The 27,831-nt window shown below is 44.3% G+C and overlaps 1 protein-coding gene across 19 annotated transcripts in view; it reads left to right on the top strand.

Moving 5' to 3' along the window:
- The window catches only part of DLG1 (discs large MAGUK scaffold protein 1), a 370,222-nt gene that overhangs the window by 211,762 nt on the left and 130,629 nt on the right, over positions 1-27,831 (top strand). For all 19 annotated transcript variants that reach the window (XM_040349479.1, XM_040349474.1, XM_040349473.1 and 16 more), the window contains 3 exons: positions 7,910-8,054; positions 14,976-15,099; positions 25,935-26,091. In XM_040349479.1, the coding sequence (XP_040205413.1) occupies positions 7,910-8,054; positions 14,976-15,099; positions 25,935-26,091 (426 nt within the window). The remainder of the gene's footprint in view (positions 1-7,909; positions 8,055-14,975; positions 15,100-25,934; positions 26,092-27,831) is intronic.

The raw sequence follows: 27,831 nt of genomic DNA, 5'->3' as shown, positions 1-27,831 counted from the left end.
AAAGTTATACGGTCATGCTCCAGTGGCAGAAATTTTTACATTAAGCAATACATAAACTGCAACACTAAGTTTGTGGTTTATGTAATTTATGTAATTACTTGCAACATCTGCAATGTCCAATATGTTGGTAGGACCATTAGAAGACCATTAGAAGACTACGTGACAGACTCAGTGACCATCTGTACGACATTGACAAAAATCACAATACCAATGTAGCCAGGCACTGGAACAACGTACATGACAAAAACATTTCCAGCCTGTCCATACAGGGTATTGAGAGGATTGTGTGTCCGGTTAGAGGGGGGGACAGATTCAAACTTCTTTGTAAACGGGAGGTATATTGGATATTTCACCTCAATTCTAGACAGCCTTGGGGCCTCAACTTTGATTGGGATGTTTCCCATTTCCATGATTGAGAGTAACATCTCTCTCCCCCCCCCTCCCCTCTGCTTGGCATACTCACTGTTTTTGTCCTCTTTTTCTAATGTATTTATCATCACACGTACATAACCATGTTCCCACACCCAATATTATACTTGTCATCTTGTGGGAACACAAAGTGTCTTTTTTGATTTGTTGAGGCTCTATTACTTGTTCCTATGGTTTACACCCAAGTTGTTAATGGTAAACTCATTTACATTACCCACTTGCTGCTCACCTGCTGTTTATTTCGGCAGGTGGGCTACCATACGGGTTTCAGTGTAACTTCCCCAATTTAAGTTTGAGACTACATTCATATTTACATAATTATGCAATTTTGCTCACCTTTGCACTGTCCATACTTTGCATATCTCATTCACGAACAGGCGGGTCACCATATGGCTCTTGGTAATAATTTTTATCAAGACACCATAAATTAATATATGGGTTCTCGTGTGGCCTGTCAATATACAGGGTACGAGGGCTCTACGGGGGTTTTGGGAGGGGGGGTTTTTTTGTCGGGTGAACATGCAGGTTATGCATTAAACATTATTTTTAATCAGGCATTAGCGGTTGGATTGATGCCATATCTGGAGGTGATAACATATACAAGTCTTCTTCTACTGTAATTGGAGACACATTACACAGCTTCACCTTCACCAATATTATTAGTGCATCCTGCATCATTTTTCATCTACCTCTCATAATATATCCCCCCCCACCCCTAGGTTCAATTAGCGCTTCATTATGAAGCATACACATTTCTATACAATCTATGTTACACATCCCATATTCATATGGGTATTGTATTCGTCCCTCATTATACATATACTATATAAAAACCTATTTTAGATATACCTATTCGCAATTTTGCGTTTTTATACCTCTTTAATCTTTGTTTCCTTTTTCTTTATTTTTCCCCTGGGTTTTAGGAGCAGTACGCTATACTGGTTTCATTGTATGGCTGATGAGGTACCATTATAGACAGTTTGACTTATGTCGACCCTTGTCCCTTGTCATATATAACCAGGTGCCACACCATTGCACAGGTTCTCGGGCTTTTTGCGCACTTGTTTATTTATCTGTTTGAATTTCTTTTCTATTCATGTGCTAGCCCCGTTCCTTATAAGATCCAATTGATTGTCCGGTTCGGTATAATAATCTTTTTATTTTTATTTTTAATATCGATGATTGACACCGGACTTTCATGCAGGATCATATCCATACTTGCTTGTATTCTTATTTACATTTGCCCTCGCGACTATTATGTCTTTTTAACGTATAGAGATGTCTATTCACACTCTTTACTTGTGCGAGGTCACTCACACAGTTCCTTAACCGGATAATAAATAAAAAAATATATATATAAAATAAAAAAAAATAAAAAAAAAAAAAACCCAACACTTATATGTATATGGTCGCTGGTCTGCTCTTTCAGAGCATAACCAGCTTCTTTATTATGTATACTCTTACATTCATGTATTAGACCTCTGAATGGATACATATTTAGACAGATCGATTGCACATTACCACACTTGACCTCAGACTTTTGCACTAGATCATCATCTACCTAATGGTAAAATAACCGTTACCATGTTCATCACGATCACATTTATTGGGTAAGGCACCTTAACAGATGTTGTCATTACCTGCATGATGTTCACGCACATCATATCCATATGATTTTGTTTTCACTGACTCATTCATTATAAGGTCTTACTCACTATTGAACTTTAACTTAATGTCCATTCATGTAGCGATTCTCCCATCAATTTATTATTTGATTTTGCTATTTCACAGTTTATTCCCTAAAATAGGTCTATTTTGGCTTCACTAATTAATTTATTCCAATAACTTATGCATTTTTGAGTCACTAAATGACCACGGGTGAGAGCGCTTCTATATATATATATATATGTACATGTATACACATAATAGAGAATTTTTTTATTATTATAATTATTTCTTATTTTTTAAGTGAGACTATACCTATACATATATGTTGTGGTCTGATTTTGAGAAACTTTATAAGTAATTTTATGGGTATTTCTATTTTTATATATTTGTTTATCTTCATTGTCATTTCATTTTGATTTTCATTTATACACAGGTTTTTCACAAATCAATATGTGTTTTTCACGCTTTCTCCCCTTTTTTACAAAGGGACACACTTGAGGGAGGTTTAACCCATATTTCAGCTGTTTAAAGTGCCGTTTGATTTACTGCTTGATTAACTTAATTGATTCCTCCCTGCTGTAGGCAGGGCTTTTCATCACATGATTGTATGTTTTGTGTATATATTTCATTTGTAGTGTGAACCTTGCTAGCCATGACTAAGCACTGACGCCAGTGCGAAACGTTGGCCATACTGATTTTTGTGGGCTTGCAGTGACTGTATGCACAGTTGAAAATAAAGACATCTCTTTTAAAGAAAATTTTGGAGTGCGGCTGTCCAGCTTTTGTTTTTTTGTTTTTTTGCTATTACCGCATTGCCAGCACCCTGGTGGTTCAACAACCCCTGATCATCACGAGGCTCACCTGGAGCGGTGAGAATTCTGTCTGTATTTCTATCATTAGTACATTGTAAAATAAAATGGGTTTAACGCTCCATAATGCAGAATCAGGGGGAGCCTTGAGCGTGTCACTTGCCACCATTGCTTGTCACTTGCCACGCTGCCTGCCATCAGATGGGGATGTCACTTGCCACGCTGCCTGCCACCAGATGGGGATGTCACTTGCCACGCTGCCTGCCACTAGATAGGGATGCCACGCTGCCTGCCACTAGATGGGGATGTCACTTGCCACACTGCCTGCTAACAGAATGGGGATATCACTTGCCACACTGCCTGCTGGAAACGCCCTGTCTTTTCTCCGCTCTCCTCTATGGGGGGATTGGATGAACATGGACCGTCTGTCCGTGTTCATCCGATCCGCAGACGGATGGAACAATAAGGTTTTCCTCCGTCTGCAGAATCGGAGGAATGCAGAACCGGGCGAGATTGGGTGTCAGCGGATATTCATCCGCTGACACCGGCAATTTCGTAGGGACCAATGTATGTTCCTTTTTCATCCGTACACGGATGGATGAAAAAGTGGACATACGGTCCACCCGTGTGAAAGGAGCCTAAAAGAGAAGTTGTCCTCCCTGGAAGCCTGCGTATTGTTATGTCACATTTCTGAAAAGAAGCCTGAGTGAATCGTAGATCATCTGTGTAATGCATGAAATGCCAGATGTGCAATGCACTGAATCACTTCTATAGTAGATCCTTACTAAATAGAGGATGGCTATTACAAGTCCATATCCTTTAAAAAAAAAAAAAAAAGAGAGAGAGAGAGAGAAAAAAAAACTTGGTGGAATTCCATCTTGCACCTGACTAGCCTCAAAACTGCCCACTCCCCTTACTACAACCTATGCTAACTAATATGTGTAAAATAGGGATGCACCGGTACTAGTTTTTAACACCTAGTACCGATATTTTACCTCAAGTACTTGCTGATACAAATTACCGATAAATGACACAAAAACAGGTGAGTTTTTAAAAGAAACAACATTTGCATTTTTATAATAGGAATTGTAACTCAAAAGATATTATGAAAGAAATATTTTTATTTGCTGGTCACAAATCTGTGAAAGCTCAAATTGCACCGAACATAAATTATAACAGTCAGTGACATGTACATTGCAAGTTCACAATGTTTAGGCATGAGGAGAAGCAAGAACACTAGAACAGTATATCCAGTCAACTCACAAGACATAACATTTTGTAAACAAAATAAAATGTGCTTGCTTCAACTTCTTACACATTTGTGTAAGAAACGCATTTCACAGACAACAAATTATGTTCATTCCAGGATGGTAAGGATGTGTGTTAGGTTAGCACTGCAGTATGGCGTCATGCACAATGCAGCTCAAAGTAGCTGCTCCTACAAGCGTTTTGAGCTGTTTTTGAGCCTAACATGGAGGATTAGAGTTAACAGGCAATGTGTCCCCATGCATGGCACACTATAGGTGTTTTCACTTTTAAGGAATTTAGTGGCAGGGCAGTTTACAGTCAGAGAAAAGTTTAAAAACCGCTCAAACGCCAGGTTGGAGCAGTTGCTTTGAGCTGTGCATGATGCCTTACAGTTCTACAGTAACAGGCAGTGATTACTTTTCCAATTCAAATGCAAGTGGCAAGTTTTTTTCTTAAACAGAAAAATCTCTGCATGTTCAGTTAGCGTCTCACATTCTGACTGAACAATCTCCCACTTTCCACACTGCTGTAAGGGGTATTTTTGTGGCATTTGGCCCAGAGTGGGAAATTGCAGTTTGACTGCCCTATACTCAAGAGGTTTGTGTGAATGAGGCACAGTGACCTCACCAAGATATGCTTCTAGTCGTATGGTAGCAGCTGTGGGAGCTCTGTTCTGAAATGTAGATAAATATGCAATTTCTTGAAAAAACACTGTCCACACTGGTACCTGGCTGTTGGTCAGTGTGAGGCCTTTTGGCAGCTGGTTTCTCAAGCACCTCGGGTCAATTTTTTGCATATCCAGCAGGAACATTTCTTTGGCCTCCCTGCATCTGCATTTGAGAAGAATCAATCTTTATTACCTAGAAGATGAAAAAACAAGACCTCATGCAAGCAAAGCAACAACCCCATCATGCAAGCGGCAACAACCCCCCCCCCCCCCACTATCAACTATCTTTTGATTGCAAAATTTTGCACTGATTTCACAAGGTAATTGCCTCTCTAAGACAAGAGGAATGCATTGCATCCCTAGATATACAATGCCCATCTCCATAAACCCATTTATCTGCGCTTTTGAAGTCCTGTACAATCAATTCCAGTTTAGGCCTGTTGGCCTAGCCACCGTTCCCAGAATAAGCACAAAGTTCCCTATCACCTCGTCTTCACTTTCTCAGAACTTGGGGCATCCAGGTCACAGGTCTTCTAGATGACCTTCTCCTAACGGACTCTTCTCCCTTCCAGCTGTTGCTAAACGCCCACAGAACAATTCAGATGCTCGATGGGGTGATCAGTTAAATTTGCTCTCCAGCCTTCTCTTTGCCTGGAATCTCAAACGGCTCTTGACAACCTGTAACAATCCTGCTGCTTCTTCCCCATCACTGAAAAGTGATAAAAGATGACAGTCTTTCAAACACTGGGAGCCTTGCAGCTTTGATGGAATCCAGATCATCTCATGGATGGAAACTTCACATTCCAGGAGTAGACAACTGGAAAGTGGAATACTTTAGCCGTCACCACCTGAATGAAGGGGAGTCAGCCACTCGGGCAATCTGATATACTACAAACAGGGGACTCTTGTTTTCAGACATTCTAGCCTCCAGATTCAACTACAAACGACATCTGTAGCCAGGAGCAATAATTTATGTGTATATATGTGTGTATATATGTGTGTGTATATGTATGTATATATAGATATATATATAATGTGTGTGTATAGAGATATATATATATATATATATATATATATATATATATACTCTCTCCCTCACCCCCCCCCCCCCCCCCCCCCCTTTGATGTGGAAAAAGGCACTTCAAACCCAGAGATTACATTCTTACATTCCTACAGTCATATCTTGATCAGAATTTGGCCTTAAAATCTCTAAAAGGACAGGTTTCAGCCACTGTCCATTCTATTTCAAAGCGGACCTCCCCACAAAGTAGGTTTTTGGTTGCTATCACACCTGTCAGACATGCCCTTGAGTTGGTACGCTCTTTCAAGAAGCTGTCCCTTATACTTCACATAGACAAAGTTGTTTTATACCTTTTATAAAGACTTAGTCTTACCATCCTTATGCTGCTCCAAATCACACAAAGAAGAGTCTCTCCATTGCCTGGATGTAGTCGGAGCCACTAGAGTTTATTTCAAAACTACAGCCTTGAGCACATAGATTGCCTATTTGTCCTGTCTTCAGGACCTCTCAAGGGACTCCCTGCATTCAAGTTCACCATCACAAGATGGATAAGAAATCTAAATGCTTGAACTTACTCCCTCAAGTGACAATCTCTCCTGCTCTTTTATTCTGCCATTCCACCAGATATGTGTCCAATCATCTACAGATACAGCTTTCAGCCACAAGATGTGGCACTCTGAAGTTGGATCTGTTGACCCTTGGTCCTGTTGGCACATTTCTGTCTACCTACTGTTATCATTCATTGGTTGGGGGCCTCCCAGGGTCATTGAATACTTTACCTGTGTCCTTTACTGCATGATTATAAAGGATCTTTACCCTCTACCCCCAACGCTTAGCTGAATGATGTGCAGGGAGGGGCGAACCTTCTTAGAAAAAAAGCCCTATTCCTGCAGAAGATTGGTTGAGGGATTTGTGTATTGGAGGGTCGAGATCTGCTTTTAGGATAAAGACAATTTTAACTTGCCTGTTAATTCCATAGCTCCCAGTACATGACAGAGAACACTCTTCTTTCCTTGGTTACTCTGCAATGCTTGCTACAAAACTGAGGATTTAGAGTTAGAGGAGGTGACTGGGGATGTCCTCAAAAGATTTGCCATTTGGGTGTCCAATCACCTGAATGTATGAGCCTATAACCCTGGGTCTATGAATACTTTTGTGTTTTGTTACCTATACCTGTGTCAAGATATGGAATTTACAGGTAAGGCATAATTTCTTTGCCAAGTTTCTTCAACAGCTAAAGAAGCTGCACAGAAGCATGTGAACTTGGGTACAAACCAAGTTTAACTGTTCAAACTGATGTGACCTTAATATCTTCATCAGATTTTTTTTTTAGCAAAACTTGTGTCTGAACTGATGATGCCTGTGTAAAAAGACCCTTACATTTTTTGTCATTTTGTTTTATTTTTCATCATCGATGTGCTATCTAAAATGAATGAAAAAATTGTAGTGCTGCGGGTTTTGAGGTACTGCACCTATCGCAGGCATTTATCAAAAGTGAGTGAAAGGTCCACCTCCTCCATTCAATGAGAGTTTTTCGTTATGGGAACTCATAGTATAGCTATGAATGGGAGGCAGAAAAGGTGGTCCTGGCTAGTACTTTTGAGGGAGTGTTTCTCGTGTTTAATTTTAGTTACAAGACATATTTTTATTTCCAAGCTTCATGACTATCTGCTTTAAAATAATGTCACCAGGATTTCATTCTATTTTGGTGGCAGTTTCTTTAATAACACAACCTGCAGAAAGCAATTTTGCCCTAACAGTTCAAGGTCGGGTGAAAGAAACAGCAGAATTTCACTTAGATCCTTCATGCTCAGTGAGCAGTAATTTTCCTTTTTCTCTTGAGTAATATGCACTTCCATTTAGCCTTTCCAAAATCGGAGTTGTGCTATAGTGAACAAGCTGGTGGATTTGCAGATTTATCCCCCAGTAATACCCCATTGTTGACAAAATATGGTAATGCAAGTAGACTATAAAAAACATTTAGTTTTACTGCGTATGTCATTGTATATCTGTAAACAACTCTGCAATACACAAAAGCTTATAATACTATTCTTTTTTTTTTCTCAGGTAAATTCTGCGTGTTTGGAGGATGTTTCTCATGAAGAAGCTGTGACGGCTTTGAAAAACACATCAGACTTTGTGTATCTTAAAGTGGCAAAACCTACTACCATGTTCATGAATGACAGTTATGCGCCACCAGACATCACCAACTGTGAGTTTTTTGTTACTACTTTTGTTTAATAAAGCTTACTGCCTATTAAAAGAACACTTACAGTATCTCACAAAAGTGAGTACACCTCTCACATTTTTGTAAATATGTTATATCTTATGTTACAACACTGAAGAAATTACACTTTGCTACAATGTAAAGTAGTGAGTGTACAGCTTGTTTAACAGTGTAAATTTGCTGTCCCCTCAAAATTACTCAACACACAGCCATTAATGTCTATACAGCTGGCAACAAAAGTAAGTACACCTCATAAGTGAAAATGTCCAAACTGGGCACAAAATGTCAATGTTTTGTGCGGCCACCAATTTTTTCCAGCACAGCCTTAACCCTCTTGGGCATGGAGTTCACCAGAGCTTGACGACATCACAGAGCTGGTGGATGTTAGAGACCTTGCACTCCTCCACCCTCCATTTGAGGCTGCCCCACAGATGCTCAATAGGGTTTAGGTCTGGAGACATGCTTGGCCAGTCATTCACCTTTACCCTCAGCTTCTTTAGCAAGGCAGTGGTAGTCTTGGAGGGGTGTTTGGGGTTGTTATGTTGGAATACTGCCCTGCACCCCATTCTCTAGAGGGCGGGGGATCATGCTCTGCTTCAGTATGTCACAGTACATGTTAACATTCATGGTTCCCTCAATGAACTGTAGCTCCCCAGTGCCGGCAGCACTCATGCAGCCCCAGACCATGACACGCCCACCACCATGCTTGTTTGTAGGCAAAACACACTTGTCTTTGTACTCCTCACCTGGTTGCAGCCACACACGCTTGACACCATATGAACTAAATACGTTTATCTTTGTATCATCAGACCACAGGACTTGGTTCCAGTAATCCATGCCTTTAGTCTGCTTGTCTTCAGCAAACTGCGGGGCTTTCTTGTGCATCATCTTTAGAAGAGGCTTCCTTCTGGGACCAATTTAATGCAGTGTATGGTCTGAGCACTGACAGGCTGACCCTTCCCACCCCTTCATTCTCTGCAGCAATGCTGGCAGCACTCGTACGCCTTTTTCACAAAGGCAACCTCTGGATATGATGCTGAGCATGTGCACTCCACTGCTTTGGTTGACCATGGCCAAGGCCTGTTCTGAGTAGAACCGCTGTATCATGTTGTTCACCTAGCTGCAGCTCAGTTTCGGGGTCTTGGCAATCTTCTTATAGCCTAGGTCATCTTTATATAGAGCAACAATTTTTTTTTTCCAGATCCTCAGAGTTCTTTGCCATGAGGTGCCATGTTGAACTTCCAGTAAGAGTGAGCGATAACCCCAAATTTAACATGCCTGCTCCCCATTCACAACTGAGACCTTGTAACACCGAGTCACATGACACCGGGGAAGGAAAACGGCTAATTGGGCCCAATTTAGACATTTTCACTTAGGGGTGTACTCACTTTTGTTGCCAGTGATTTAGACATTGACTGTGTTGCGTTATTTTGAGGGGACAGCACATTTACACTGTTGTACAAGCTGTACACTCACTGCTTTACATTGTAGCAAAGTGTAATTTCTTCAGTGTTGTCACATGAAAAGATATAATAAAATGTTTATGGAAATGTGAGGGGTATGCTCACTATTGTGAGATACTGTACATGATGATCCCTGCTTGTAATATGATCGATATAGTACTAACATGTTTTCTGAAGCTGTGTATATACGTATTGAAATACGGTACAGTACAATGACTGGCTTCTGTCGAACAGTCTTTGATAACAATTCAGTATTCAATCAGGGCATGCAGCCAAAAGTTGCTGGTTGAACAAAAAGACAAAAAACTGTGTATACCCTTCTTTAGTTATGCAATGGGACACAAACTCGTAAGTCTTGATCAAGAGTTATAGCAGCTACCTGCATATTGGGCACTGTCAAAAAAAGGGGCAGCAGGGACACCCCCCTCTACACAATCCCTCCCACTCTGATAGGTTTCCTTTTTTGTTTTTCCCCTTCCATCTACTGAGAAAAGTTTACCTTATTGTTATGAAGGTTTTCGCTTTCTCTTGTTATTATTTTTTGTCTCAAGATTCCTAACTAAATTGTAGCCTCTGCAGATTCTGAACTCCTCAGCTGTGACTTGGCACAGATTTCCTTGAACCCTGACTTTAAAGCGGTTCTCCACCCTAAAGTGGAGTCCCGCTGATGGGAACCCTCCCCCCTCCGGTGTCACATTTGACACCTTTCAGGGGGGAGGGGGGTGCAGATACCTGTCTAAAGACAGGTATCTGCACCCACTTCCGGCCACACGCTACGGGCAAAAGACGGGTTTTCTGACTTCCCGTCTGTCGCCTGTTGTGTGCTGGGAACACTCGGCTCCCAGCACACAGCGTGTGAGCCAATCGGTGGGCGCAGCGCGACTCGCGCAAGCGCCGTAGGGAACCGGGTAGTGAAGCCGGAGCGCTTCACTTCCTGGTTCCCTCACTGAGGATGGCGGGGGGAGCAGCAGAGAGACGAGCGATCGCTCGTCCTCTGCTGCGATCGGCGCGGGACTCCAGGACAGGTAAGTGTCCTAATATTAAAAGTCAGCAGCTGCAGTATTTGTAGCTGCTGGCTTTTAATAATTTTTTCCCATGGCACATCCGCTTTAAAGACCCCCTGTGATGTATACCTATCATGGAGGGCGAAGCCAGGAAAGGGTATATCCGCTGTTAAATCCTGCCCACAGAGCTAGCCTGGGTGGGTACCAGGCAGAAGCTAATTAATTATTCATGCCCAGGCTGCCATATTATCTCCTAAAGTCTCCTTTTAGGATGTGTGGGTGCTGGTGATAACGCTTACGGTGGTCATGGCTTTGAGTCGGGAGTGCCTTGTTTACTTGTTTGCATTGGCATGCCTGTGCTGGGCTTTACTGCACCTGTATGACCTCCACATTGTGGCAGCATAGTACGTCTGCGTAACCTGGACACTTGCTACACCTGGATCCGAGGGAATGGGCTCCACTTCAAAAAGTGTTTCAAGTGTCTCAGAAGTGTTTCTCTTTCATCTGTTTTGCAGGTTCGAGATGGAGGGCTTTGCTTTTTGCAATTCTAGAAAGTACTCCAACAGACCTATTCTGTGCTTTCTCCAACCTGGTCTGGATCCTCATCTAACAGTATTTAAAGGACAAATCTTGACCTTGACTGTGCTATTTCAGAGACCTTTGGCTTCTAACTGACACGTTAAAGCATATTTCCACATTTCATATCAAATTTGAAAAAGCCTTCCCATGTTTGCGCCCCTATTAAATCAGCATACCTAAAATAATAAAGAAAATAACCTTTTTATATTCTAAAAACAGATGTTCTCAGGGAAAAGGCAGATTGCAGGCATTCCCATACAATCTTGGTGGTTCTGTCCCGACACAGACTGGGGACCTGCTGAGCTATCCCTCAAAAACATACAATGCAGGACATCAGCAACTCAAGGTTTACACCTTTTGTTAGCACAGTGTTCAAATATAATTACAACTGGGAATGAAGTTCTGTCAGCATAGTACAAACAGGGTTTATTATGTTAAAGGGGTTGTAAAGGTTTGTTTTTTTCGAAGGAAAAGGTAAGTGAACCAACAATGCACTAGCTTAAAGGAACCTATTTAATAAAAGATGAACCTTTACAACCCCTTTAAGTATTACTCTAAAGCTACCACCTAAACATTGGTACAAGGCCTAAAGTTTGTTTGCGAATCAGCCCTGGACACTATTCCTCTGCTGGCCAGGGCTTTAAGTCAGGCAGGGGTGTTGCACCGTCTACTTTGGTTAAAGATTTGGTCCGCGGACCGATCTTCCAAGAAGGCCCTGATGGACTTGCCCTTTAAAGGCGACATACTTTTTGGAGCTTCCCTGGATGACATAATTAAAGATGCCATAGGAGGTAAGCGCACACTGCTCCCACAGTCCAAAAAGGGGAAGTAGCCACGCCATAGGCAAGGGCCCTTCTTCAATAGCACACAAGCGTTTGTTTTTTTCGTCCACCCAGCGCGGCAGGTAAAAGACCTCAGGTCGATAAAGCGCCTGCTCTCGGGGTCAGAGATGTCCCTGGTTTCACAAACCTGCAGACAAAGCTATGTCCGCATGAAGGTTTGCCCCCACCCATCTCTCGGGTCGGGGGACGTCTTTGTGAATTTGCGACCCGGTGGACATCTCAGGTCCCCGACCGGTGGGTTTGTGAGGTAGTCTCTTCAGGGTACAAGATAGACTTTCTATCTTGCCCACCAAACACATTTTTTCCCTTCAACCTCCAGCTACAACCGACTCGTCGGGAAGCCCTATTTCAGGCAGTTCAAGACCTGCTAAAACGTGGTGTGGTTATCTCTGTCCCAGTACAGGAACGGTTTCAAGGGGTTTTACTGAAATCTGTTCATAGTACCAAAGAAGGAGGGCGTTCTTTACTGTCAAAAAAAAAAAAAAAAAGGAGGGCGTTCGCCCAATTCTGGACCTCAGGGCCCTCAATTGCTTCATGAAGGTACAAAGATTCCGCATGGAATCGGTTCGCTCTGTCCTCACTGCCCTCCAGCCGGGGGGACTTTCTGGCATCCTTGGACATCAGGGACGCCTATTTACATGTCCCCATATACACAAAGCATCAGCGATATCTGCGTTTTGCGGTCGGGGAAGACCACTATCAATTTGTGGCTCTCCCTTTTGGCCTGGCATCGGCACCAAGGGTGTTCACCAAGGTGCTTTCCCCAATTCTGGCCCTACTAAGACAGCGTGGCATCGCTATCGTGGGCTACTTGGACGATCTTCTGAGGGCCACTTTAAACTCAGAATTAGAGGTGAGCGTGTCTTTAACCTGTCAAACCCTCCGACACTTTGGGTACTGAACACTCAGAAGTCAGTTATGGTACCGACTCAACGCCTAGTATATCTGGGGTAGACTCCTCAGAGGCAAGGTTTTTTTTTCCCTGTGGTAAAGTTGCAGACCCTTTCGGGCTGCGGTGCGGCAGTTGACATCCCAGAAATGGTCGTCACTCCGCTTTTGCATGCGAGTCCTGGGCCTCATGGTGGCCTCCTTCAAGGCGGTACCATATGCGCAATCTCACGAGTGCTACAGAAGGAAATTCTGTCCAGATGGGACAAGTGCCCATCATCCCTGGATTTTCAAATCCGGGTGAGCCACCTGGTCAGGACCTCCCTAGTTTGGTGGCTGACCTCGCCGGCACTTCTGCCTGACAAGTCGTTCCTTCCCTATCACTGGATAGTCATCACGACGGACGCCAGCCTAACCGGTTTGGGGGGGGGGGGGTTCAGTCGACCCAGGGTCGCTGGTCTCCGGAGGATTCCCATTTGCTGATCAATGTCCTGGAACTTCGGGTGATCAGACTGTGCCACTCCACATGGTCTCAGAGGCTACAGGGGCGTCCGGTCAGGATCCAGTCGGACAACGCCACGGCAGTGGCATATGTCAACCATCAAGGAGGAACAAGAAGCTCGACTGCAGCATCAGAGGTCGCTCACATCCTAAGGTGGGCAGAAAAGAGCGTACTGGCCCTGTCGGCCTTATACATTCCGGGCGTGGAAAATTGGCAGGCAGACTACCTGAGTCGCCAGATGCTTGACCAAGGAGAATGTCTCTGCTCTCGGATGTGTTTCAGCTCCTTTGCCAGAGATGGGGTACGCCAGACGTAGGTCTCCTGGCGTCCCGACTCAATCGGAAGGTATTGAGGTTTGTGGCCAGGTCAAGAGACTCGTGGGCAGATGCAACAGATGTGTTGCGTTGGTGGCACAGTAGAGTCAGTACCAGCTAATCTATGCCTTCCCTCCTCTAAAGCTCCTGCCTCCTCCTAAAGATCCTTCCTCATCTGCTTCGCTCTGCTTCGAGACAGAGGGGGGATTCCAATGATCCTAATTTCTTCAGATTGGCCTCGGCGTCCTTGGTACGCCGATGTCCCTTGGCATCTACCGCTGAGAGAGGACCTGCTGTCACAAGGTCCCATACTGCATCCTGCTTTACAGCCGCTGGCTTTAACGGCATGGCTATTGAAAGCCAGGTACTAAGAGACCGGGCCTGTCGGATTCTGTGATTCCTACCATGAGGAAGGCTAGAAAGTTATCCTCTAGGAGGATTTACCATCGCACTTGGAAAGCTTACTTAGCCCTTTGTGAGGAAATTAGGTGGAATCCACTGACTTTTCTTTATCGTACATCACAGGACACAGAGAAGCATAGTAATTACTATGTGGGTTATAGAGTCTACCTTCAGGTGATGGACACTGGCACGCCCTTAAGGCAAGAAGTTCCCTCCCATACCGGGAGTACCTCCGTTTTTTTCGCCAGTGTCTAAGGTGTTGGTCACGAGTGAACATGTGCTCCAAGGAGCTCCACTGGAGGGATCCATATTGGATGTAAAAAGCCTCCATGAAATCCGGATCCGTCCAAAGTGCTTCTGAGCCAAAGTGGACGGTACCCGGGCCCTGGTTAAGAAGAACGGGGTTTGGCCTGTAATGCTTCTCTTTGAGGGCTGGATCCTGGTTATTCAGTACTTTGGTCAATTTCCTCATACCAAAAGATTACTGGCATTGGATCAGGTAAGTGAAGGTGCTTCAGGACTTGGTCCTGGGAGTAACCTTCCTTTATTTGAGCCATTATGTTTGCCTAAGCTATCTGTCTGTGCTTCTCCTATATGGTCCTGTATACTGTGGGGAGGAGGGGTATCTATACTCAAGTAGTTAGCCCCTCCTGTGCAGGTTTAAAGCAGAAGGAAAGTTGCCCAAAAAGTTTGGCTTCAGTTGGCTTACCTGGTCCTCACATTATTCCAAAAACCCAAGACTTTAAAAAAAAAAAAAAAAAAAAAAATGTTTTTATTGCTGTAGGTACATATGCAACAGTTTTTAGTGTTACTACCATTTTTCTTGGTTTAGCTTCTGGTCATTAAGCAAATAGTTGTCTAGAAAAACTGAAACAGACCTGTAGTGAGTTAATCATTTTTGTTTTATTGCAGCATATTCTCCGCAAGTTGATAACCATATCAGCTCACCTAGTTTTCTTTCGCATCCGTTACCTCCCTCCCCAGGCCGATACTCTCCTGTTCCAAAAGGAATGCTTGGAGATGATGATTTAACACGGTAGGAAACATTTTGTGTTATTTTGATGTTTTGTACCTGTGTTTAATTGCTCATAAAGTCATATGTAAATAGATATTCCTAAGCCTGCTATATATTCCTTTTTTTTATAGCCCATGGGCATTCCATTGAAAACTCTTTTGCTGCAGTGTAGAATTTTCCTCATTATACTGATCTTCGTTAACAGTACTATTAGGGTTGCATCGATACCGAGCATCTGCACGAGTTCTCGTGCAAATGCTCCGATGCCTTAAACGGATACCTTTGCGGTGCAATTTGAGCCCATAAAAAATAGATGGACACAAATAGCACTGCAAATAACCACATGCTCTTTGAACAGGAAGGCAGTGCAATTCCTGTCTGAATTGCTTGCGATATCCCCCACTACTCCTGTGTGAAATCAGGCTTGTCTTAGTGACTTCAACCTGGGCTCACACAGAAGTAGTGCATGCGATTTAGACAAGAATTGCACTGCATTCCTGTTAAAATCGCATGCAATTCTCTGCAGTGCGATTTGAGCCCATTAATTTTGTATGGGCTCAAATCGCACTGCAAAGGTATCCGGTAGTCTGTATCAGTACTCTTACACACCGACAAAAAATAAATAAAAATACTGTATATATTGTATCTTTATCACACTACAGTAAATGTCACAAGACTCAGACCATGATGGGTTATATGCAGGCTACCATCGGGCGATGAGACACCCACTCTGAGACCCTGTTTTTTTTTTTTGTCTGTTTTTGAGAAAGGGACCTGTTCTCCAAAGACTCATTAATTTTTTTCTCTAGTTTCTATCAAGATCTGACTGCTTACTGCCCTGGGCTTTTTAGCAGGTTCCATATCGGTTACCCTTGGCGTTTACCTTGATTAATTGTACATGTACCACACTGTGTGGGGCCAGCCTATCTTTGCTTTAGGCAATGAAGTCTGCATTAGATGTTTACCTTGGTGCAGCATGTGTAGTTAGCCACAGGTCTAGGGCTGTGGTCTATTTCGAAGGTTCCCTGACCCTGAGGATCCCTTTGGGGTTATGCCCACTGTGGAAGCCAAAGCCTGGACCCTTAGTAGACCCAGTACTGTGGAGAAGGTAAAACTGTTTTTCCCTGTATGTTGGCACCGATCCCTGGCTTTTATTAAGAGATGTATGTTTGTTTTTGTTTTTTTTCTTAAATCATACTTGTCTAGGTGAATGCAGAACCACTCCAATGCTGCATCTGTCCTATCCCTCCCCCGTGGCACTTGCAACACTGAGAACTGAGCGATCGAGCAGCACTGATCGCTCTGTTCTCACAGCTTGCCATTTTGGCTGTCGACGTGAGATGTTTTTCAAGTATTTTTTTTCTTCTCCTAGTTTTAGGATAGGTAACGGCCTTCTGGATGACACATTCCTGTTTTGCTTTTTCCTCTGCATACAGTACATTGGCTGTTTTCTATAGAGGGACAGGAATACTGTCGGCATCTGGGTTATAGCAAAACTCTATCCATCCCGGCCTCCATTCATTGGGTACCCCTTATTTAGCTTTGGCTGCTCACAATGAGCTGGTACAAAAATGCCTAGTAATATGCGTTTTGCAAAGAGCCTACAGAAAATCTTAAATCTCTGCTCGGGCTGATAGTTGTTCCCTTGTCCCAGAACAATGTCCTATTATGACACCGCTCCTATCATTTGACATTGTGAACTGTCTCTTGGCATTCCCACATCCAGAGCAGGGCATTTTCTAGCTGGAAAAAAACCCCAGAACTAGTGGGCTCTAACGCTGGGAAAAAAATGGAAAAACATGGCTAATCGGCGTTTATCAGCGTTTTTGAGCCATAAGCTTTTATGAGAGTATAGTTTTGTTTAAAAAAATGCTACTACAAAACCGCTGAAAAACTCGCTCTACAGATAACGTTGCTGCCTTTTTTTATAAAGTTCAGTGTGCATGAGGCCTTATTGTATAATGCACAATACTCCTCCCTTTAGTTTTTGTTGTCTGCTCTAAACTTTAACCTACCAAAACTTTTCAATAAAAGTATTGAACAAGAAAATGTTCTGCCATCACTGGTTTTACCATGGCAATGGTTAAGCCCAAGGGACTCGGGGCTTAAGTTATCCATTAGGTGGAATGTTGCACGGCTGCACGCTGTGCTCTTTCTTCCACCATTTAGCCTCAATGAAGCCCCATTTTGCTGCTTCTGCTTATTAAGCACCACATCACGCTGTCGCTGGTCCTTTTCCACTGCCCATCTACAATAACTTGGTCACACCTGGCCACCCTCATCAACACAATCTGTTTGGGTTTGTGAGTTTGCATGGCCTTGCCTCTCTTGAAGCCTATTTGTTTTTTGCTATCTGATGCAAATGTCCTCTCGAAGATCAGCATAGAGGACAGTTCTGATGCAACAGGTTACGTCAGCCCATAGTCCCCTGTACGGAGGATCAAATCTTGTACAATTCGAAGTGGACATACGACCCATAGCATAAAGACAGGGTGAGGCGAGATGTGTCTGATGCACAATATGCAATTAAATGAATTGATTTACTGCTGGGGTAATTGAAAGGTGATAGAAACAAACCTCTTCCCTATTCTCATCAGTCATAGAAGAGATGCAGGATTGCCACTTAGATCTTATGTGTAGAGGAAATTAAAGGTGGCCATATCGGAGTCCAGGTTTTTTTTTTTTTTTCAACATGTAGGTTGAATGAAAAAGACTTGAGTCTCCCATCCACACATTCAAAGAGAATGCGGGGAATCCTCCCATTGGCATTGTATTCTGACGGTGAAGAGTAGCCCACCATCATTATACACTGATCTCTCAGCAGTCTATAGCCTGCAGCACCGATTGATCGGCTAAAATCTGACAGGGTGGTTGAACAATTGTCAATCAGTAGATCAAGGAAAAAAGGGGGAGGGTGGGGACAGGGGAATAGTTGCTGAGACTAAGCCTGAGACTGCCCACCCAGTTGAATGAAGGGACTATCTCGGTACTGATAGAACACAATAAACCTAAAAGTATTAAAAAGATTTATTATAAATAAAATTGCAAAACAAGCAGATGTACACATCGATTGGTCCAGGTTTCGACTAGTTTTGCGGATTGCCGCTACATCAGGAAAAAACAATCGAAAAAATTGAATAATACAATAAGAACATGTAATATGATTCAGCAATGGGGTATGTAGAGCAAAAGAACGGTCATCTTACCCAATGAGCAAATTGCTAAGGCGCGGAGCCGGGCGGCCCTAATTGGTTTCCCCCCGCGGCGGACATCCTCCAGCCACATAGGAATTCCTATGTGTTATCTACACTCTTAATGCGGTTGAATTATCCATTGTTACATCTTTTTTTCCCCACTGTCTTTGGGTACATCAGTTTCAGTCTATGGGCACATCTGTATGATGACCTTCTTTTCTATATCTATAATCTGCTACTTGTAATACAGCTACCCTGCGTTCTTTAGAACTAGAAGACACTATGTATCCATATTATTGCACTACTCCGTCCGAACCTTGGGATTGTTAGTAACTTAGCATCACGCACTTTCTATGTATTCCCTTACACCTTCACTCTTGCACTTATATCCTCCTACGTTCATAACCTTTTTTCACATCCTTTTACGTTTTCTTACTCACATCACGCCTTTGCACATTTTATATATATATTTTTTACATTTTATTACAGCTCCCTATTCCTTAAGCGGTTAATTTAATCTCAGTTGGGGCCCCGGGGTATCGAGGATGCCATTTTTGGGGGTCCCCTAATGCCCTGTCACCTTAGCCTCCCCATTATATATATTCCCTTATCCCTTTACCCTCACTCCCTTCTTTACCTTAACGTCCACTTCCCTCACTTGGCTGTGTTTCATAGATACTTTGTCTTTCTATATTGCCTTGATCCCGAGGTTTCCCTAATGTCTTGCAATTGTCAACCACGGGACAATATTCTATGTCACCATAAATTAGCAATCTCCTTTGTGGGACCTACACCCCCACCTATTATCATTACCTTTGTATTCATTTATGTTTTAATCACATTTACATTTAGCTACCCTTTTGGGCAATTGGCGCGTTCCCTGGCTGCCTGTGTCCTTTATCTGCGGCGGACTTGTGTTTCCCCTGGTGGGGGTGCTACTCCTGTTCACCCCCTCTTGCTCCTCCCCAACTCGGGGCCTTCCGCCCCCTGGTTTAGGCTGACCGCACATGGGCAGTAGCGCGGATCGCGCACCTGTGCTGTGCGGGGGAAACTGACCCGGTGATGTCATGGCGCCGGCGTGTCTCGGTTGGGGTCGCTGATTTAAAGGCCTCCAGATCAGCAGCGTGGAGTCTGTTAATGGCGGCTCCTGGGGCTAGACGGCGGCAGCTTCGGAGGCCATCGGCAGCATACCTAGGGACTTTCTTATAGGTGCAGCATACCCCATTTCCCAGTCCATGCACTACCGTGCTCTCCGTCATCATATGGATACCTCCTTTTATGACATAATGCTGGTTGTTTACCAGCATTATTGGACTTTACGTTTATCACTGCACCCTTTCAGACCCCTTATACTGGCTTCCATCCCCCATGGACCCCACTGCTGTGGTAAGTTTGTATCCCCAATTGGCCTCTCCCCTTTCCCTCCCCCCTTTCCCTTCACCCCCCTTTTCCTTTTCTCCCCTCCCCCCCCCCCTTTTTTGTAATTTTTTTTGGCTTCTTTGCCTTCTTCCCCCTTGGTTCTCCTCCTTTGTCCTTCTTCATCATGTGGCTCACTCCACTCTCCTTACTTCTCCCTTTCTTTCCCAAAACCCCCTCCTCCTTTTTCTCTTTCTCTTCCCCCCCCCTCCCCTTTTCTCACTCCCCCCCCCCCCTCTTCCACCCCCCCCCCCCCCGTCTGCCATGGTATGGGTCTCATGGGGTTCCTATGTCTATTTTCACAGTTCCACGACCAAACACCCCCTTGTCCACCGCGGGGGGAACCAATTAAGGCCGCCCGGCTCCGCGCCTTAGAAATTTGCTCATTGGGTAAGATTACTGTTCTTATGCTCTACAAACCCCATTGCTGAATCATATTGTATGCTCTTATTGTATTATTCAATTTTTTAGATAGTTTTTTCCTGATGAAGCGGCAATTCGCAAAACTAGTCGAAACCTGGACCAATCGTTGATGTGTACATCTGCTTGTTTTGCAATTTTATTTCTAATCTTTTTAATACATTTATGTTTATTGTGTTCTATCAGTACCGAGATAGTCCCTTCATTCAACTGGGTGGGCAGTCTCAGGCTTAGTCTCAGCAACTATTCACCTGTCCCCACCCTCCCCCTTTTTTCCCATCCCAAACCGGAATGATGGTACGTTTTTTTATCCCTTTTATTATTATTATTTGAGGCCATACTCGCACTTTGTTCAATCTGTAGATCAACTTTGATTTAACAGCAGTGTTAATACTTGGATTGAAATTCAGCTGAACCGGCTGAATTTTGATTCCATATATGGGCAGCTTTACCCAGTTTTGTATGTAGCATTTGGGAATATAAAGACGAAACTAATCCTTTAGGTCCTTCTGTGGGGCGGTATTCTGAATTGATCATCTCCTAAAATGATGTACCTTCACCTTCAGAAAACTTGGGGAAACTCTGACAAGTCTGCTCACCTGCCTTCTACAGCGGACAGCTGTTGAGTGTCATTCCTAACAGCTTTGTCTTTTCTAGACTCTATTTTTATTTCATTTTTCTTTGGGAGGATTCCTGCACTAGAGTGTGAAGGTCCAGCACTTCAGTGCTCTTCTCTTCCCCCTTGGAAGGAAGTGTCCATCCCTAAAGGGTAATGCTTGGTCGGTGGACAGCACTGTCTGGGATCCTGCAACTGATTTACCCCATACATGGATATAATGTAAAGCTGGAGATTACACTGAGAAGTCCCTTCTGTGGCCAACCTGCGGTCTTCTGGGGTGATCTTTTCAGGTTCCTTCCTCACTTCTGTCAGGAGAAATGTCCTAGTAGCACTAGGATTCTTGCTCCATCTTTGTATGATGCTGCCCTTTTTCCACCATTTTTCCTGAAGTTAAGGGTTAGCAATATTAATCTTAAACTTCCTGCTGTTGACTGACTGGTCTTTTTAGATATGGTCTGTCTGTCCTGACTTCCTTTCCTTGGAGTCAAGGATTAGGTATGCTATTCTTTTGGACTTCCCGGATGCTTAAAAATTCCTGCCCCACTAATGGATGAATAAAATAAAGGTGTAAAACAAGATTTCTCTTATCGTCCATGGACGGACACAGCTCCTTAAATCTTGACAAGTGGGTTATGTTCCTGTTCATAGGAGAGGACTAGGCAGAACATGTTGGTCATCTTAAAACATGTAACTTTAACAGAGTTGAACCGCCCCGCCCAGGGGGCGGTACCTCCGACCAAAACCCCTCGCCCTGCCTCATGCAGCTCAGTTTTTTTTTTTGCCTAGCAGAGAAGGACGTAGCTCCCTTTTTGGGCCCAGAGTCCTGAGGAAATTTTTACTTTTATTTTTGTGATTCTTCTATCAACTGCCAGCTGGGTGACAGGCTGGATATTATAGATCCTTGTAGTCTCCCCAGTCTGGCCATCGAGAGTGAGCAGTCTTTAGCTACGCGCTGGGTCGGCCATGACATACCCCATGGCTCCAGGGGTGGCCGGTGAGCATATGCTCCGGGGTCCACATATGACTGGGCTGTGGTTGTCTCACTCACAGTGGACCGAGCCGACAGCTACTCCATACCATCAGTTGTGGGTTTGTCAGGGAAGCACCAGCAAGTCCTCGCAAGGAAGGGCAAGTACGGTTCCTCCTGCCTGGGCAGGATGGAACAGCTGTGCATTCCTGGGATTAAGGGGTTCTCCTGTCCTCCCTTTCCCTGCTCTCTGTTGCCCTTTCCCCTCCTGCCCTAGGGCCCGCTGCGACCGCGGTGTACCTGTGGGGGGGCTCCGGGTCCCTGTGGGGCGCCGGGGTCTGCTTTCTGTGAGGGGGGGTCTGTCTCCTGGGAAGTCTCTGCACGGCCTTCTAGTCCACATCCCGGGGGTCGGGCACCATTTTTTGCAGCGCCAACGCCATTTCTAGTATACGTTCTTTCTCTGTTGAAAAATTTCGTTGGCAGGCATTTTGTCGTGGCCGCACTGTGGCGCAGGTCAGTATTGCGTGCAGCCATTTTTTTTGTGGTCCGCGCCCTTTTATCTGAGGCATCTGGCAGCCATTTTGGAGTGGGTTTTGGATTCTAGCACTGGCTTTCTGAATGGCGCACTGCTCATTCTCCTTTTTTTTTTACCTCAGTTTTTTCCTCACACACACACTGTGTATACAAGGAAGGCTGGCAGCGGTCTCCCCCTGGGTGGTGAGTCCCCTGGTCCTCATGGTGGCCTCCTTTGAGGCAGTACCGTATGCCAATTCCACACTCGAGTCTTGCAGAAGGAGATCCTGTCCAAATGGAACAAATCTCCGTTGTCTCTGGATCGTCCGATTCAGGGTAAGCCACCTGGTCAGGGCTTCCCTGAGTTGGTGGCTGACATCCCCGTCTCTTCTGTCCGGGAGGTCGTTCGTTTCTTTCAATTGGACTGTGATCACGACAGACGCCAGCCTTACAGGTTGGGGGGGGGCGGAGTCTGGGGTTCCAGTCGGCCCAGGGTCGCTGGACTCCGGTCGAATCCCGCCTGCTGATCAATGTACTAGAACTTTGAGTGATCGGGCTATGCCTCTCCTTGTGGTCTCAGAGGCTACAGGGTCGTCCGATCAGGATCCTGTCGGACAACGCCACGGCGGTGGCTTATGTCAACCATCAGGGGGAAACAAAACTTGGCTGCGGCATTAGAGGTCGCTCACATCCTGCGGTGGGCGGACTACCTAAGTCACCAGATGCTGGGTCAGGGGGAATGGTCGTTGCATCAGGAGGTGTTTCAACTCTCTTTGCTTCTCGACTCAATCGCAAGGTGTCAAGGTTGGTGGCCAGGTCCAGAGATCCCTGGGCAGATGCGTTGGATGCGTTGGTGGCCCTGTGGGGTCAGTATCGGCTAATTTTATGCCTTCCCCCAGTGAAGTTGCTTCCTCGTCTGCTCCGCAGAGTAGAGGCCGAGGGCATCCTGGTTATTCTAATCGCTCTGGATTGGCCCCGGCGTCCCTGGTACGGATTTCAGCCTGTTTTCTTTCACCGACCCACTCGCTGGTAGGTAATTTTGTGCAGGGAGTTCGACATGTGCTTCCCCCGATTAGACCACCGGTTCCTCCGTGGGATTTAAATCTGGTGCTCTCGGCTCTTCAGGAGCCTCCTTTTGAGAACATCAGAGAAATTCCTCTCTTGACTATCTCAGAAAGTGGCTTTTCTAGTAGCCATTACATCTGTCAGACGTGTTTCCGAGTTGACTGCCATGTCTTGCAAGTCCGCCACACTTGGTCCTCCACAAGGATAGAGCGTGCTACGCCTGCAGCCTTCTTTTTTTTATCTTTTCACCTGAATGAGGATATTGTACTTCCGTTCTTGTGTCCTCGACCGTCGCATCCCATAGAGGCTGCACTGCAAACCTTGGACGTGGTACGTGCCCTGCGGGTGTACCTGTCTGCTATGGTCCGCTCCGGAGGTCGGACTCACTGTTTGTGGTGGTATCTGGTCCGCAGAAGGGCCTGGCGGTCTCGCCCGCTACCATTTCTCGGATCAGGCAGACCGTCATCCAGGCCTACGCCCTTAAGGGGTGGGCGCCTCCTTTCCCTGTCATGGCGTATTCGACCAGGGCAATTGGAGCTTCCTGGGCTTTCCGACATCAATCATCTGTTTCACAGGTGTGTAAAGGGGCGACTTGGTCGTCTGTTCACACTTTTTTCAAATTTTACAAGGTTGATGTGAGTGCATCTTCAGATGCTTCCTTTGGCCGCAAGGTTTTGCAGGCAGCTGTTTGAGTTTGCAACTCCTCAGTTGAGGAGCTCTGCTTGTTTGGGGTGAAGTTGGTTTTTGATTGCTGTTCCCACCCCCTCGTTTTTCTCAAACTGCTTGGGAATGTCCCACTTGTATAAAAAAATGAATTGCGCTCCCACCTAAAAAATAAAAACTTGTCATATAAACTCAAATGACTTTCAACAATAGTGTTCATACAAAACAAAATCGTGTAAGTTCATAAATAAACACTAAAGGATTAGCAATGAAAATTTGTTCCAATAGGTAAATATGAACAGACTCAAAAATGACAATGTCCATGTAAATAAAATGGGATAAGGAAAGCTTGACAGCAGGTGAATCTACTTTAATGTTCTGTTCATCTAGTAAAAGAAAGGCGTTCACCGCCGCTTACCAGATAGAAGATCATAGGGATTCCTCCTCCAGGACACACCGCTCGCGTTGTGCTGAGTTCCGTTCAGCTTACACTGGAATCTTGCTGCGGTAAATACCTCACAGTTTCACCCGATCAGTTCACCGATCACCAGTTTCGTGTGACACTCAGGCAGGATAAAAAGAAGAAAGCCTCATGGTGTAGTATGAAGGTTCAAAGATGTTTATTTAAACTGCACTGCACTGCAAACACACCACAAATACACCAAGAGACATGCAAGGATAAAAAAACACAGCCGCGGCTGACGTATAGAATACTGACTCCACCCCCGCGGCTGACGTATAGAATACTGACTCCACCCACCGCGTTTCCCCGTAACCGGATTCTTCTGGGAAAGGAGATCCGGATGTCCCACTTGTCAAGATTTAAGGAGCTGTGTCCGCCCATAAGAGAAAATAGGATTTTTTGTACTCACCGTAAAATCCTTTTCTCTGTCGTCCATGGACGGACACAGCACCCACCTTTCCTTTTTAAGTTTGTACTGCTTTTTGATGAACTGAGCTGCATGAGGCTGGGTGAGGGGTTATGACTGGAGGGACCTGGGCGGGGCTGTTCAACTCTGTTAAAGTTGCATGTTTTAAGATGACCAACATGTTCTGCCTAGTCCACTCCTATGAACAGGAACATAACCCACTTGTCAAGATTTAAGGAGCTGTGTCCGTCCATGGACGACAGAGAAAAGGATTTTACGGTGAGTACAAAAAAATCCCATTTTTTGCACTTAAAGTGGTTGTAAACCCTTGCATATACCCAGTGAAGTGACTGGCCTCAGGTAATACACAGAGGTGAAACTACATAAGTAGTACCTGTTTATCTGCAGCCTTCTCTTTTCTACATCAGTTTCAAATACAGAATTTAAAAAGCTTGTCTGAGCTAAGTAGGGCTCTGACTGTTGACTGGAGGGAAGGAACACGCCCCCCCTTCACATAGCATACAAGAACTGAGCTGAATCCATCAGTCTGATCGCGGCCCCTTCCCTGTAACCTTTTTTCTCTTGGTGCCAGGAAAATTTGTCAGAAGTGATTCATGCTAATAGAAGAACGAAGCAGCCAACAGAAATCGCCTTTAGTTCTCTTTATTGAGACAAGTACAAACGATGGATGTATATGCTTTGTTCATTTTCATTGGAGGGACACTGCTCCTTGTGCTCTGTGTTCATGTCACTGTGTTTGCTCATAGAACTGAGGCATGATGCTGAGTGGTGAGGTTTTAAAGGGACTGGCTTCAACAGTTTTATTTACCAGCATCCCAACCTCCAGCAGGCAGCAGTATAACACGTTTATGATTCCTAAATTTGTGTCCCTCAATTAACTTGAAGAAAAGGATGTTGCAGTAAGTTCAAAATCTTTTTATGCTATTTTTTTTAAAGTTTTATCATAAAATATTAAAATATTTTCATTTTCAAAGGCATAGATTACTGACATTAAAAAAGTTCATCTATAGCATAGATAATCCCACAAGCTTGTTTTTTTTTTTTTTTTTTGCTCTGTGTTTACATAAGTGGTAATGTATTTTTTCCATTTTTTTTTTTTGTTTTAATAGTGAACCAAGGAAAATTATATTGCATCGAGGGGCCACTGGATTAGGCTTCAACATAGTGGGAGGTGAAGATGGTGAAGGAATCTTTATTTCGTTCATTCTTGCAGGGGGCCCTGCAGATTTAAGTGGAGAGCTCAGAAAAGGAGATCGTATAATTTCTGTATGTTTTCTACGTATATATTTCTTCATACATGTGGCAGCATTTTACAGTTCTACTGTTAATAGTTTTTGAATGATGTAGTACAGGGATATGCAATTAGTGGACCTCCAGCTGTTGCAGAACTGCAAGTCCCATGAGGCATAGCAAGACTCTGACAGCCACAAGCATGACACCCAGAGTTGTAGTTTTGAAAGGTCCACTAATTGCATATCCCTGATGTAGTAAAACCATGCCTGCATTCAAAACATCACCATAAAGTTACAATATACAGTATTTTTAAGTTAATCATGTTAAGTAATATTTGGTCTATATGCAGCATAATTGGTGCGATGTAACTACAAATACCGCCCCACATTTCATCATTTAACAGAAAACATTTCTGCCACAAAGTTAAAGCAGAACTCTGGGATCGAAAAAAAAAATCCCCATTAGTGTGTACACACACACACTGCAAAATGGTTATTACATTAGTGAAATTCCTTACCATCGAAGAGAAAAGTCAAATAGATTTTTCAGGAAGTCAGCTCTGTAGTTCAAAAAATGCATCTTGTATTCTGCCAGGGAGGATCTGTTAGAACAGTGATTTCGTCTTCCTCTCCCCTCTCTTTACACTATCAGTAAACTACATTTCCCTTCATGCTTTGCAAATTGCAATGAATGTGGGAGGGTACACTAGGCCTGTACATGTAAATCTGAACAAGCGCACTTCAACATAAATCACACCCCTCATTCTGTCGCCACACTACTGAGCATAACAGACAGTGAGGGGAAATTCTTACAACTGTAAAGCATGCATGTGCTCTCACCCTCCAGCCACAGCAGCAGATAAACATATTGCCCTTACATGCTTTTTGTAATTGTAACTGAACTGTAGACACATGCCCATAATTATATTTTATACACACTGCAATTCAGTATTAGAAATATTCCTCCTCATGCAGCTTTAAAATCTTTATAACGGCAACCAGTGTTGGTTTGGTATATGAGAAGATCCCTAGCCACAATACAGAAAGAGTCGGCGTCCACTGCTTATCAGTGTGCTGCCTTATTAGTGCAGCTTTTCAGTGCCCATTAGTGCAGTTTATCAGTGCCCATAAGTGCAGTCTCATCTGTGCCCACCAATGTAACTTATTAGTGCCCATCAGTGCGGTCCCACCAGTGCAGCCTCATCAGTGCCCACCAGTGCGGTCTTGCCAGTGCATTTCATCAGTGCGGTCTTGCCAGTGCAGCTTATCAGTGCAGAGCTGGGATAGTTGGAGATCATCCGCATGACAAAGCGGATCTCGGGCTGACAGGTGTTGTATGTGAGAACACTGCTCGCCATACAGCCTCGCCTCCCTGTACCGGCATTGTGGTAGAAAGTGCAGAGTGCACTGTTCCAATGCTGGCACACAGGTGGGGCTGTAAGGCGAGCTGTGTTCTTACATACAACACCTGTCAGCCCGAGATCCGCTCTGTCATTTGGATGATCTCTGCTAAGCCTGCTCTGCACTCAAGAAAGATGGCGGGCGGTGGGGGGAGGGTGACAGGGGCGGTCCTGCAGGGAGTGGAGGAGGAGGGAGGACGACACCACCTTGATGGGCGGCACAGACTGGGGGTTGTAAGACCCCCTCTGCCCACTACAGCGAACAGAGCAGAAAGATACAGGAGGAATATCAGCCTTGCAGACAGGAAACCACCGTGCAATGACAGTTTTTTTTGTTTTGTTTTTAGCAAGATCAGCAGGCTATTGCAAAGGAA

This window comes from Rana temporaria, chromosome 4, assembly GCF_905171775.1.
Source record: "Rana temporaria chromosome 4, aRanTem1.1, whole genome shotgun sequence".
NCBI lineage: Eukaryota > Metazoa > Chordata > Amphibia > Anura > Ranidae > Rana > Rana temporaria.
This window is presented reverse-complemented; position numbering and strand designations above follow the sequence as displayed.